The sequence below is a fragment of the Scyliorhinus torazame genome, chromosome 2 (assembly GCF_047496885.1).
Source record: "Scyliorhinus torazame isolate Kashiwa2021f chromosome 2, sScyTor2.1, whole genome shotgun sequence".
Taxonomy (NCBI): domain Eukaryota; kingdom Metazoa; phylum Chordata; class Chondrichthyes; order Carcharhiniformes; family Scyliorhinidae; genus Scyliorhinus; species Scyliorhinus torazame.
In genome coordinates, this window is record NC_092708.1 from 290,964,931 (window position 1) to 290,980,272 (window position 15,342).

At 45.7% G+C, this 15,342-nt stretch overlaps 1 protein-coding gene across 5 annotated transcripts in view; it reads right to left on the reverse strand.

Annotated features, from left to right (window-relative positions):
• Window positions 1-15,342, reverse strand: part of heatr5a (HEAT repeat containing 5a) — a 344,658-nt gene that overhangs the window by 311,171 nt on the left and 18,145 nt on the right. For all 5 annotated transcript variants that reach the window (XM_072488316.1, XM_072488279.1, XM_072488289.1 and 2 more), the window contains one exon: window positions 1,217-1,428. In XM_072488316.1, coding sequence (XP_072344417.1) covers window positions 1,217-1,342 — 126 coding nt within the window. In that variant the 5' untranslated portion in view covers window positions 1,343-1,428. The remainder of the gene's footprint in view (window positions 1-1,216; window positions 1,429-15,342) is intronic.

Below are 15,342 nucleotides of genomic sequence, written 5' to 3' on the forward strand. Positions count from 1 at the left end.
ATCAACACTTCCCAATCTCCCCATTTACAAAAGACTCTACATTTTTGTTTCCCCCACCGAAGTGGATAATTTCACATTTTTCCACATTGTATTCCATCTGCAACATTCTTGCCCACTCACTTAGCCTATCTAAATCTCCTTAAAGCCACTGAATCTTCACAACTCACATTCCCATCAGATACTGCGTCATAAGCAAAGATTGGAAATATTACATTAGCCCCCATATCACAGCAGCACTCTGTGCGGAGTCTGCACGTTCTCCCGATATCTGTCTGGGTTTCCTCTGGTGCTCCGGTTTCCTCCCACAAGTCCCGATAGACGTGTTGTTAGGTGAATTGGACATTCTGAATTCTCCCTCAAGTGTACCCGAACAGGCGCTGGAGTGTGGCGACTAGGGGATTTTCACAGTAACTTCATTGCAGCGTTAATGTAAGCCTACTTGTGACACTACATTTGATAACCCATTCTAAACTACCACCTGGGCTTGGTGCATTGTGTCTTCAAAGGGCAAGCTATCACCACCATCATTTTGATGAGACATTGAACTGTGGACCCACCTGCCTGTTCAGTTGGAGGCAAGAAATGGCAGTATTTGAAGAGCAGGTTGTTCTCCCAGTGCTCTGGCCAGCATTCCTCCTTGACCAAACAACTTCAAAACCAGATAATTTTGTTAATTACATAATTATTATTTGCAGAATTGTGCTGCATGCAACAGGTTGTGGTTTTTCCTACATGATAACAGCTGTATTCAAATCTGTAATTGTACAGTAACAGAGGTTAGCACTGTTGCTTCACATCGCCAGGGTCACAGCTTCGATTCCCGGCTGGATCACTGATCGTGCAGAGTCTGCACGTTCTTCTCCCTGTTTCTCCGTAGGTTTCCTCCGGGTGTTCCGGTTTCCTCCCACACGTCCCGAAACACGTGTTTGTTAGGTGAATTGGACATTCTAAATTCTCCTTCAGTGTACTCGAACAGGTGCTGGAGTGCAGTGACTAGGGCTTTTCACAGTAACTTCATTGCGGTGTTAATGTAAGCCTACTTGTGACAATAGTAAAGATTATAGTATTGTGCATTTTCAGATATTCTGACATCCAAAGAGCTATATAAATACAAGCTCTTGCTCACTTCTATGACATCAAATTCACATATGCCTGATAGAAAATATTAAAGTACAAAGATATTTTCACAACTTTTAAAACTTGTTTAACATTTTACCTTATTGGCAGCCACCAAAAGTTTCTGTAAGAATCGAAGCCACTCAAAAACAAACTCTGGTTTCTTTGATTCACTCAGTTGACTATAAAGCTCCTCATTTAACAGCGGGCCATGTGCTTGCTCCATGCCTCTGCCAGATGTATTGATTAACAGTCACTGAAACTTTACGAATGACGACGAAGAATTGAAAAGTCCTGCCATCCTTTCTATTGCTGCAACACAAACACAAGAAAATTATTCATTTGCAGTCTGGCTCGAACACTTGGACTAACTCAACAATAAATGGCAAAATAGCTTTGCCACAAATGAAATTACTCAATTTCATGGTTAAAAATGTTAGGAAAAGAATCTCACCAATAATGTTCATTTATCATATGAAGAACATACCAAAGACCGCAACAGGAATTCTGCTTTTCGTTTCAGCTGTACAGCAGAATCAAATTCATTGCTAATTATTTTCTCCCAGTTATTTGTAAATAATGGGAACACTTTTGTGCTTATTTATAAATATACAAGCATATCACTCACACCAGTGTACGGAATATGTTGCTTTATAAAGGAAAAATGTTAGTCAATATAAAGTATTGTTTGTTATTTGGGTAAGAGGAAGTCATGTCTCTTTGAAGCCTCAAATTCTACAAATTCAACTCAGTTAATTATTTGTTGAGGGAACTTTGCAGGTTGAGGTCAATTGCTCTTTAGCCTGCAAGTCAGGATTCAGGATGAAATGATCAGTTTCTTGTTTCTACTTCCTGGCCAAAGTGAGATTGCTAAGGTTGCCACTGGTTAAAGATATTCTGACCAAGCTTTTAATTCTATTTTGTACTGGTGTGTCCATTCAAATGGTGACACCTTCTTAATTGTTGGAATAATATAATGACCCTGGTATTTTTAAATGTTGACTGAAATTTAGAACATAGAGATTTTATTGATTTGTCAGTATTGATACAAGGCTGTGCTCCTGAAAATCTTAATACTAATTATGATTGCCAAAATATTTAGATGGGGAGGATTGAAGAGTTTGTCAACAAGTTCATGGTCCTCCAGTTTATTGAGAAAATGTTGAATCAACTATATTTACTGAAACAATGATTCAAGAAAAACAAATTTTCAATGTTTTCAGTGCAATTAACAAAACTAAAACGAAGATTCATTTCCCACGAGGGCCAAATTTTAATTATTTCTGTTCAAAGGTATGCTGCATAAAGCTAAAACTTTGAGCCAGCAATTAAATAAATTCAGCTGAAATTCATTCACACACTTTGACAAAACAAAATAAATCATATTTATTTTATATATGCTCTTTGGGGGGGTTTAAATTAATGCAGCAGGGGCATGGGAACCTGGATTTAGTTTTAGGGTAAGGGAGAATGAGAGTATAGAGGTCAGGAGCACAGATTTGACGTCGCAGGAGGGGGCCAGTGTTCAGGTAGGTGGTTTGAAGTGTGTCTACTTCAATGCCAGGAGTATACGAAACAAGGTAGGGGAACTGGCAGCATGGGTTGGTACCTGGGACTTCGATGTTGTGGCCATTTCGGAGACATGGATAGAGCAGGGACAGGAATGGATGTTGCAGGTTCCGGGGTTTAGGTGTTTTAGTAAGCTCAGAGGAGGAGGAAAAAGAGGGGGAGTTGTGGCGCTGCTAGTCAAGAGCAGTATTACGGTGGCGGAGAGGATGCTAGATGGGGACTCTTCTTCCGAGGTAGTATGGGCTGAAGTTAGAAACAGGAAAGGAGAGGTCACCCTGTTGGGAGTTTTTTATAGGCTTCCTAATAGTTCTAGGGATGTAGAGGAAAGGATGGCGAAGATGATTCTGGATAAGAGCGAAAGTAACAGGGTAGTTATTATGGGAGACTTTAACTTTCCAAATGTTGACTGGAAAAGATATAGTTCGAGTACAATAGATGGGTCGTTTTTTTGTACAGTGTGTGCAGGAGGGTTTCCTGAAACAATATGTTGACAGGCCAACAAGAGGCGAGGCCACGTTGGATTTGGTTTTGGGTAATGAACCAGGCCAGGTGTTGGATTTGGAGGTAGGAGAGCACTTTGGGGACAGTGACCACAATTCGGTGATGTTTACGTTAATGATGGAAAGGGATAAGTATACACTGCAGGGCAAGAGTTATATCTGGGGGAAGGGCAATTATGATGCCATTAGACGTGACTTGGGGGGGATAAGGTGGAGAAGTAGGCTGCAAGTGTTGGGCACACTGGATAAGTGGGGCTTGTTCAAGGATCAGCTACTGCGTGTTCTTGATAAATATGTACCGGTCAGGCAGGGAGGAAGGCGTCGAGCGAGGGAACCGTGGTTTACCAAGGAAGTGGAATCTCTTGTTAAGAGGAAGAAGGAGGCCTATGTGAAGATGAGGTGTGAAGTTTCAGTTGGGGCGATGGATAGTTACAAGGTAGCGAGGAAGGATCTAAAGAGAGAGCTAAGACGAGCAAGGAGGGGACATGAGAAGTATTTGGCAGGAAGGATCAAGGAAAACCCAAAAGCTTTCTATAGGTATGTCAGGAATAAGCGAATGACTAGGGAAAGAGTAGGACCAGTAAAGGACAGGGATGGGAAATTGTGTGTGGAGTCTGAAGAGATAGGCGAGATACTAAATTAGTATTTTTCGTCAGTATTCACTCAGGAAAAAGATAATGTTGTGGAGGAGAATGCTGAGCCCCAGGCTAATAGAATAGATGGCATTGAGGTACGTAGGGAAGAGTTGTTGGCAATTCTGGACAGGCTTAAAATAGATAAGTCCCCGGGACCTGATGGGATTTCTCCTAGGATTCTCTGGGAGGCCAGGGAAGAGATTGCTGGACCTTTGGCTTTGATTTTTATGTCATCATTGGCTACAGGAATAGTGCCAGAGGACTGGAGGACAGCAAATGTGGTCCCTTTGTTCAAAAAGGGGAGCAGAGACAACCCCGGCAACTATAGACTGGTGAGCCTCACGTCTGTAGTGGGTAAAGTCTTGGAGGGGATTATAAGAGACAAGATTTATAATCACCTGGATAGGAATAATATGATCAGGGATAGTCAGCATGGCTTTGTGAAGGGTAGGTCATGCCTCACAAACCTTATTGAGTCCTTTGAGAAGGTGACTGAACAGGTAGATGAGGGTAGAGCAGTTGATGTGGTGGATATGCATTTCAGCAAAGCGTTTGATAAGGTTCCCCATGGTAGGCTATTGCAGAAAATACGGAGGCTGGGGATTGAGGGTGATTTAGAGATGTGGATCAGAAATTGGTTAGCTGAAAGAAGACAGAGGGTGGTGGTTGATGGGAAATGTTCAGAATGGAGTACAGTCACAAGTGGAGTACCACAAGGATCTGTTCTGGGGCCGTTGCGGTTTGTCATTTTTATCAACGACCTAGAGGAAGGCGCAGAAGGGTGGGTGAGTAAATTTGCAGACGATACTAAAGTCGGTGGTGTTGTCGATAGTGTGGAAGGATGTAGCAGGTTACAGAGGGATATAGATAAGCTGCAGAGCTGGGCTGAGAGGTGGCAAATGGAGTTTAATGTCGAGAAGTGTGAGGTGATTCACTTTGGATGGAATAACAGGAATGCAGAATACTTGGCTAATGGTAAAGTTCTTGAAAGTGTGGATGAGCAGAGGGATCTAGGTGTCCATGTTCATAGATCCCTGAAAGTTGCCACCCAGGTTGATAGGGTTGTGAAGAAGGCCTATGGAGTGTTGGCCTTTATTGGTGGAGGGATTGAATTCCGGAGTCGGGAGGTCATGTTGCAGCTGTACAGAACTCTGGTACGGCCGCATTTGGAGTATTGCGTACAGTTCTGGTCACCGCATTATAGGAAGGACGTGGAGGCTTTGGAGCGGGTGCAGAGGAGATTTACCAGGATGTTGCCTGGTATGGAGGGAAAATCTTATGAGGAAAGGCTGATGGACTGGAGGTTGTTTTCGTTGGAGAGAAGGTTAAGAGGAGACTTAATAGAGGCATACAAAATGATCAGGGGGTTGGATAGGGTGGACAGTGAGAGCCTTCTCCCGCGGATGGAAATGGCTGGCACGAGGGGACATAGCTTTAAACTGAGGGGTAATGGATATAGGACAGAGGTCAGAGGTAGGTTCTTTACGCAAAGAGTAGTGAGGCCGTGGAATGCCCTACCTGCTACAGTAGTGAACTCGCCAACATTGAGGGCATTTAAAAGTTTATTGGATCAACATATGGATGATAATGGCATAGTGTAGGTTAGATGGCTTTTGTTTCGGTGCAACATCGTGGGCCGAAGGGCCTGTACTGCGCTGTATTGTTCTATGTTCTATATTTATTTTTAGGGACAGCACGGTAGCACAAGTGGGTCGCACTGTGGCTTCACAGCACCATGGCCCCAGGTTCGGTGCAGACTCAATGGGATGAATGGCCTCCTTCTGCACTGTATGTTCTATGTGCATCTGAAATAAGCCACGCTAAATTGCCCCTTAATTGGAAAAAAATGAATTGGATACTCCAAATTTTTACAATTAACAGGCAATTTAGCGTGGCCAATCCACCTACCCTGCACATCTTTGGGTTGGGGGGGGGGGGGGGCGAAACCCATGCAAACACGGTGAGAATGTGCAAACTCCACATGGACAGTGTCCCAGAGGCGGGATCGAACCTGGGACCTTGGCGCCGAGAGACAGCGGTGCTAACCACTGCACCACCGTGCTGCCCGTTAATTAGATTTTGCACAACCCTCAAGTATTGTTCAGGATTTTACATTATCGAGTCACACATTTACAGCACAGGAAGCCATTCAGCCCATCAAGTCTGAGCCAGCTCTCCGCAGAACAATCCAATAAGTCCCACTGCACCCCTGCGTCGGTCCCCAGAGGCCTGCAGTTCATTACTAATTATAATGAATAATTAAATGTATTATAATGAATCATTACTATAACCACAAGTTTAAAATCAACTTGAAAAACACTTCTTGGCCAGTCTCATGTCACAAGTCTCATGTTAGAAGTTGCAAGATCACTTATGAACACTCCATTTATTAACAGAGATGACCAAGGAATATTCATTCTACCTACATAATTCAAATGCAGATTGCAAACACAGACTCCAAGTCCACTGTACCACAAGTAATCATTTATTCCTGGAGTGTACTTTTCCCCTCAATGTACCAAGACCTGAGAATAGCATAATTTCAAAAAGAGCCGAAGAAATTCTGAATGTACTTTGTACATAAGTAGTAACATCTGGAATCAGAGATTCCAAAACTCTGAAATCAGGATACAAAGATAGATTTGGTTTGATTATCATTGAATGTTATTCCTCAGTGCTAATCTAAACACCTGTACTTCCAAGAGTTACATATTTCAGAAGACAGTTGCACTGATAGAGAAGACAACACAGAGGTGCTTGATTTGCAGAAGGCCAAGAGGTGCGCAAAGTGCTTCTATGAATACTTACAACTCCATTTCACTCGCTCCAGTATGTCAATCTCCAGATGATTCAACTTTCCTGCCCTGCATCACCTTTGTATTAGGCACAACATGGTCTAGTTGATTAAACTATCTTTTAGATTTAACAATGAAATCACTTCCGATGGCGGCCATGAGCTGAGTGGTCGCACAAAAGGGGATTCTCTCTTGGAATCTTCGTACAAACCTGTCAAACGGAGATAAAAACGCAGGAAAACTTCCCCAACCTCACCTCCAACTAACCAAAATGGCATCGAACCAGCCTTGGAGCCGGAAAAATAGTAAAAGCGGAGAAAGGAAGACCCAAACCTCAGAGCAAGGGAACATGCGCGCAGATCAAGCAGGGTCGCCAACACAAACGGCAGCCCACCCACTGATGCAGCTTCTCTCGATAGAGCTCCAGAAACACTGGGACTCATCAGGACCTTATGTCAGCCATAGAAACTGGATATAGAAACTGCACTGGCTCCCCATAAAGGAGGTGATAGAGAAAGCCCAGTGGAGATTGGAGACCCAGGAAGCAACAGCGAGCGACCTGGGAAAGCAGTCACCGACCAAGACGAGCAGATCACCTTGCTCGAGGCACCAAGGTTGATAACATCCAGAAAGCATTCAAGGGGAAAGTCGACAATCAGGGGAATAGGTCCCACCGCGAACCTGAGAATTGTTAGGCCACCAGAGGGTGCAGAGGGCAGGAACCCGACAGAATACGTCGCTCGGGGAAATGGTCGGAGAGAAAGGCTTCGCGAGAGGTAGACCGGTCCCACAGGTCATTCCAGCAAAAGCTCAAGCCATGATATCCACCACAATAATCATAAATCTGCACAAGTTTCAAGACAAAGAGTGGGTGCTTAACTGGGTGAGGAACACATGGTTGTCTAAGTGGGAAGGACATACAATCTGCATCTACCAGGACATTGGAGCTGACCTGCCCAAGTGCCGGATGGAGTTTAACAGGGCCAAAATGGCTTTGTTTAAAAGTAAGGTGCAAGTTGGAATGTTGTACTCTGCAAGACTATGAATATATATGCCCTTGATGGAACAACGCCAACTTAATAAAAAAGGCAATGCTGGAGGTCCCTAACCTCGACCCCCACCAGCTTATCATTGTGTGTGCGTGTCTGTGTGTGTGTGTGGGGGGGGGGGGGGGGGGGGGGTACCACGAAAAAAGCAATGGAGGCCTGAACCAGATTGGGAGGTCTCACCCTCCACATTCTGAGAGGCACTGAAAGCAGTGATAAGTGGGGAAATAATAGATTACATAGCGCTCAAGGACAGGAAGGGCAGCCAAGCAACAACGGATTGTGGATCGGTGGCATTCCCTGGCCCAACCATGGAGCTACTGGTGGAGAGGAAAAACTACAAGTGGAATTGACCTGCTTTCCACTGGGTGAACCAACTCTGCCAGACACAGGGGAGACCTTTTATGAACATGGAGGAGACAAGTCCAGCCACCTACTGGCTCACCAGCTGAAAAAAACAGGCAGCCACAAGGGAGATAGTGCAGGTGACAGGAATGGCAGGCTGGGCACAGCGACAAATCAAATCAGCGAGGCCTTTTCAACTTTCTACCGGGGACTGTACACCTCTGAGCATCCGAGCCTCGGACAGGCTGGACGTACCAGTTGTGGGAGGGGAAAAGAAACAGGGACTGGAAGCACTGCAAGGACTGGGAAAGATCTTGGAGAGCATCAACTCCATGCAGTCGTGGTAGCCACCGGGTCCAGACAGATTCCCGGTGGACTTAAAAAATGTTTGCGGCAGTATTGGCCCTTTCGAAGTGTTGCAAGGCTGACACAGGAACTCTTTGATCAAGTTTTACTGACATGTGCACATGGAGGGCAAAGCAAGTGGGATGCACTGGTATTACTCTAAATTAATCTATTAAGCAGAAACATTTATAGTTTGATTAACCAATAGAATTTGTAATTGCATTCTCATCTTTCATTTGCAGGTCACATACACCAATAATATCACAATTAAGCTTTCAATTTAGACCAATGGAAGGACAGTAACTCTAGCCAATAGAAAGCGATAGAAAACAGTGTAAATGGACCAATAGAAACATTAGCACTTTCTATCGTTCTTTTATCTTCCCTTTGACCTGAAGGAAATGGTAGTTTACAGAAAAGGCACACCCTTGATACGGCTACTTCCATCATTCTGTCTCCACAGACTTACGTCATTCACTAAGAACCGGTTATTATGGATTCCATTCTAACTTATGTCCTTCGTTTCTCCAGGATATTATGGATTTCATCCTAACTCATGTCCCTGCTAGGAAACAATGTATCACGGATTCCACAGCCCCGCACCCATGGGAGATGTTCAATGATTTGCTGTGGAGAGGGATCCTACTGCCCACACTGGCACAGGCCTCGATATCGCTGATCCCGAAAAAAGACAAAAAGACCCAATGGAGTTTGGGTCATATAGACCCATCTCACTCCTGAACACTGAGGCTGAAGTCCTGGTGAAAGCCTGGCAAAACAACTGGAGAGTTGCATGCCAGGGTAGTCGCGGAAAATCAGACCGGGTTTGTCAAGGACGATAACTAACGGCAAACATCCAACGTCTGCTGAACATGATTATGACCCCACCCGGTGAAGTGATCATCTCCCTGGACGCAGAGAAGGCCTTCGACAGAGTCGAATGGAGGTTCTTGAATGGTTTAGGTCAGGGTTCACCTCGTGGGTGAAACTATTGTACAGTGCTCCCATTGTAAGCTTATGGACAAACGCCACCAGCTCGGAATACCTCCAGCTGCACTGAGGCACAAGGCAGGGATGCCCATTGTCCCCGCTATTTAGCTGAGGCTGTTTAGCACAGGGCTAAATCGCTGGCTTTGAAAGCAGACCAAGGCAGGCCAGCAGCACGGTTCAATTCCCGTAACAGCCTCCCTGAACAGACGCCGGAATGTGGCGACTAGGGGCTTTTCACTAACTTCATTTGAAGCCTACTTGTGACAATAAGCAATTTTCATTTTCATTCATTTCATTTCATATTTGCCCTGGCAATTGAGCCACTGGCTATTGCCGTCAGGTCGTCAAAGGTGTGGAAGGGCATACAAAGGGGAAATAGAGAGCACAGAGTCTCACTCTATGCAGATGACCTACTTCTCCATGTCTCAAACCGTCTAGCCAGCATGGAAGGAATAATGGAACTTCCAAGCGATTTTGGAGCCTTTTCAGGTTACTAACCTAACCGGACAAGCGCAGAATCTTCCCAGTGAACCCCCGAGGGCAGGAACAGAGCTAGGGAAATTGTCGTTCAAGCTGGCCCAAACCAAATTCCAATAATTGGGGATCCAGATAGCTCACGCCTGGACAAGGATCCATAAGTGGAACCTGTTGAGCCTAGTGGAAGAGGTAGGGAGAGCCCTGGGGAGATGTGACTCACTACCGTTCTACCTGGCGGGAAGAGTGCAGACAATTAAAATGAACGTATGTCAAGATTCCTCTTCCAATTTAGATCCCTCCCAATCTTCATCCGCAAAGCCTTCTTCACCAAGGTAGATAAACTAATTATGGTGTTTGTGTGGGCGGGAAAGAAAAACAGCATCTGTAAAAGTGACTTGCAAAGAAGGAGTAATATTTGGGGCCAAAGAGAAAATGCTGGAAAATCTCAGCAGATCTGGCAGCATCTGTAGGGAGAGAAAAGAGCCAACGTTTCGAGTCCAGATGACCCTTTGTCAAAGCTAAAAATATTTGAGGGGTTTGGCACTGCTGAACCTCTTATTCCGCCACTGCAGAACGGGTGCGAAGGTGGGTAAAAGAGCTGGAGGCGGAATGGGTACAAATTGAGGAAACCTCTTGTAGGGGACATCCCTCAGAATGCTGACTATAGCCCCAGTCCAGCTCCCCCAGCCAAGTACTTGAGGAGCCCGATGGCGGTGGCCACACTAAAGACCTGGAACCAGCTCAGGAGTCACTTTAATTTGGAGGCAATGTCCGCTATGACCCCCATCTGCGTCAACCATAAATTCATCCCAGCAACAGTAGGATAAACTGTTAAAATGTGGAGACAGGACAAAGGGCTACTGACAGTAAAGTACCTCTACCAAGATGGTAGAGTAACGACACCGGGGGAACTAACAGAAAAGCTCCAGCTCCCGAAAGGGAATGAACTTTGATACCTGCAAGTGAGGAACTTCTTCTGCAAGAAGACAACAATGCTCCCCGGACACACCTTACCGGACAGACTGCTAGCATCGGACGAATTATTGGACAGTAACCGCGTTGACATGACAGATGACTGCTAGAAATAGTAAGTGCCCCACTGGACGAGATGGGGAAAAATTGATAGGGGGAAACTCTGGATTGAAGCACTAGATTGGATGAACTCCACCTCCTCATGGGCAGGGCTGAGCCTAACGCAGCTAAAGGTGGTGTACAGGGCGTACCTGACCAGAAGAAACATGAGCGAGTTCTTCCTTTCCTGGAGGTGGACAAATGTGTATGGTGCCAGGGAGGCCCGACCAACCACACTCATGTTTGGGGCCTACCCCAAACTTGTCGAGTACTGGACAGCCTTTTTTGAAGCCACGTCCAGTGTTGTGGGAGTGAGGGTGGAGCCACGCCCAGTTGTGGAGGACTTTAGGATTCAGAACTGGCAGAGGTCTTTACGGGGAGAGGAGCAGACACCCTAGCCTTTGCTTCCCTGATCGCCCGCTGGAGACTCCTGCTTGGTTGGAGATCAGCAGCGCCACCCAAGGCCGCAGATTGGCTGTCCAACTTGCCGGAATTCCTCAGATTGGATTTCCCATCAGAGGATCGGAAGAAGGCTTCCACAAGACATGGAACCAATTCACCAGCTTCAAGGACCTGTTCGTGACCAACAACTAACGGGGTGTAAAGGAGACCAAACCAGAAACGGGAAAAGGACATTCAGACAGACGGACCAAATGGCACTGAGGGGGGAAAATAACCCATTGGTCCTGCGAAGGCAACTGACAGGCTACGCCTCTGTGGCCTCAAACTCACACCTGATATGTTTTAATACCATGGGGCAACATGTATATAGTTAATAATATGGCTGTTATAGCCGACCACTCGGGATTTCACTGTTAATATGCCTCATGTTTATGTATAAGTTTCCTATGTGTCACCTTTTCTGTTTTGTCATAAATACAAATGAAAATCAATTTTAAAATGTTTTTTAAAAAGATTTAACAATGAAACCTCAATTTCATTGAATAAATCCAAGTATTTACTCTGGTGTGTGATCGAGGGCTTGAAGAGGCAATGCATCTTTCTTTTGCAAAGGTTAAAAATACTTTTTCCCGCCCCCATCCATCAGAGATGAAAATCTGCTGAAACATGCATCAATACTACATACATGCTCCTTAGCACTGCTGTAATTTATTCACCTAAAATGCACACTTGAAGTATGCAGAACATACACAAGTAATGCAATCGAGAAAGTTGTTGTGTTGGGTGTTCCGATGCACAAATGATCCAACACGGCTGTAGATGGTACAACTCGGTTTTATTGTCTTAAACTACTAACTGCTGGCTTGGGTACGTGCTTCACCAGCTAACCTGTGGACCCAGCCCTATCACTATCTTAGTGAGGCACTCAGCACATGGTCTATGTCTGAGTGGCACGCTGTGAGCTGAGCTTTCTCCTGGTAGAATGAGCGGGAACTGTGGTGTTCCCTGTTTTATAGTGTGTGTGCTCTCATTGGTGATTGGCTGCGATGTTATGCGTGTGCTGGTTGGTCCAACTACCTGTCCATCAGTGTGTGTGTGTGTGTGTGTGATTGCACCATAATGTACTGATGTGGATATCATGACATCCCCCCCTTTCACACGATATGTGCCTACATGCTAATAAATAGAAATGTGTACTGAGTGCATCTGGAGTATGTGTGTGCAATATTTACAACATGTACACGAGGCTGAAGTATATACAGAGGAAGGTGTCAGGTGCAACAGAGCAACGAGGTTGTACCAATAACAGAACAAATGCAATCAGCAAACGACGGGAGAAAACGTCTGGAACAATGAACGACAAGAAAAGAAACTCGTTAACAGTACTGTCAAACAATTCAGTGAGTCCAATGTGCTAGCAGGCTCATAAATCAAGTCTCTCAGGTGGGCGACGAATTTGGGTTGACCGTTAGGGTGCCCGGATCAATGCTGTGCACTGGCAGTGGCTGGTGGTTCAGACTTGAGGACATCCGGTTCTTGTGGATTACCGCAACGCGGAAGGGCTCCCTGTCTTAGGTATCGCTGGTCTGCATATTATCAGGATATGACTCAGTGTAGGGGGGCTGAATCGCCCGCACGTCCCTGCGAGGCTGGCGGAATTGAGTTGGCAGGTTGAGCTGCTCGACAGCCAGCAGCGTAGTGGCCCATCCTGCCACAGCGGAAGCATTGTCGCGCTTTGGCCGGACGTTGCCACTTTAAGTGGGCGGAGCCACAGTTGCCACACGTTGTGACGTTCGTTGCGTTCCCGCGCATGCGCGGTGCGGTCCTGCATAGAGCGCGCCTGCGCATCACGTCCTTCTGTGTCAACGTCCCCTCTTTTAGCGCATACAAGCGCGGGAGGCCTCGGAAAGCGCGCAAAATGGCCGCCCTCGTCCGGGCCGCGTGGCTTCTAGGAAGAGCTGAAACGCTGTTTCAACAGCTTCCAGTTGAAGCCAAGATTTCCAGCGATTCGGAGTGGCTGCGGCGGGCTGATGTTTTCCATGGAGCAGGATGGCAGATTTCTGAAAGGGTGCAGGTAGGTCTCACAGTCGCTAGTTAGCTTCCACTACTGGTATCATGTCGTGTTGGGTGTTCCGTTGCACAAATGATCCAACACGGCTGTAGATGGTACAACTCTGTTTTATTGTCTTAAACAACGACAACTACTAACTGCTGGCTAGGGTACGTACTTCACCAGCTAACCTGTGGACCCAGCCCTATCACTATCTTAGAGAGGCACTCAGCACATGGTCTATGTCTGAGTGACACGCTGTGAGTTCTGTGCTCTGAGCTATCTCCTGGTTGAATGAGCGGGAACTGTGGTGTTCCCTGTTTTATAGTGCGTGTGCTCTCACTGGTGATTGGCTGCGATGTTATGTGTGTGCTGGTTGGTCCAACTACCTGTCAATCAGTGTGTGTGAGATTGCACCTTGATATGCTGATGTGGATATCATGACAAAAGGGTTGGTTGAACTAACTGAAGAGGCGGTAATTCAGCTAGTTTTGAAGCCGAGGTGTCAACTTGTTAAGTGTTCATTTCAAATGGATTTGGGAGGATAGAATTCAAGCAAAACAAGTAATTATTTTGCTCTTAACCCAATGTTTTTCAAACTTTTTTCCCAGGGACCCACAACCGGCTGACTCTCGCAACACCATTTTCGCTAACCTTTATTGCGACAGGTGAGCCTGCTTGGTCCTTACGATCTCACTCCAATCAGGTCCACAGGAGGAGAGGGCAATTTGTATATTAGGTGTAGAGGTCAGCCGATTCCTTTGTGCTGTCTTCATCTTTGCAAGGACAGAAATTGCAACCTCGCACAGAAATTCAGTCTCTTAATTTTGGGTCAGCTGCAAGTTAACAATTGACTCTGGGGTCTCCAACTCAAAGATTTTTCACCCACCTCTTCTCTTTCAAAATTTGAAACTTCGCTGGGAATTCGCAACAAAATCAGTTGATCAGCGCAGCCAGATGCAACTGCATAAGGCTTGCCATTCTACTGACAGCATCCTTACTAACATTGTTTTCTTCGACGTGTCGTAGCAGTGTGGAGAAGATGTAGTAGGTTCAACTTTATACTCGCACTTGCCAAACTTTCAATGACTTTTGGAAAGCATCTATTTCTTCGCAGTGGCAAAAGCAATAATCATCCTTCCCTAGCAATTTGAGGTTCAGTTTGTTTAGAATTGAAAATATGTCTGCAAGGTAAGATACAGTTAGCATCCAACTCTCATTTCCCAGTACTTCCCTGCATATAACACACTCAAAGATTTGCATCCTGATCTGCATTGGCACAATTAACAAAGCCATGCCTCCAGAAATCATCTTTATACTGCTTTGTTCCCAATTTCAGTTTCTTTTTGGGAAATTCACCAGAGGTCCTGGAGCTGTCTCCAGCTGACACCAGCACTGCTTTGCCCTGCTGTGGACTCTCCTGGTCAGCACTCCCTAGCAGATTCAGTTGTGAGACCTTGGCCTGTTGTCTCTGGTCTTTGCTTCCTTATTACAAAATGACCCATCTAGAGCTCTTCACAGTCCTGTTGCTTGCATTCTGGCAGCTACAAAATGGAGAAATCTCTCCTCCGTGATTTCACGCCCAAGACACGGACGTGTCGGGCACATGGCCTGCTCTCTGCTACCGCTTCTTGCATGAAGACTCCAGTGTTCGCATTTAAAGGCCGGTCACGGTTGGCATAAGCTGGTTGCGGTCAACACTCTTAAAAGCCCGTTGCAGGTGTTGGCCATTTCTCTTGCAATCAGGAATACTGCAACTGATCGCTCCATGACACTCCCATGGGCCACGACGCCCAGTTGAAAATACCCTGCAGTTTGAAAAAATCTGCCCTAGCCTGTCTGGAGAGTGATAACTCTTTCCAAACTCGTCCTCCTAATTAGGCAATCAAGAGCATTTCTTTATCTGTACACAATGCAGTAAATTGTGCCTCTTGGCAATCTAATGAAGTTCTCAAGGGAGACATCAGACATCAAAGGATGACTTCACAGATCCAGTGAAAG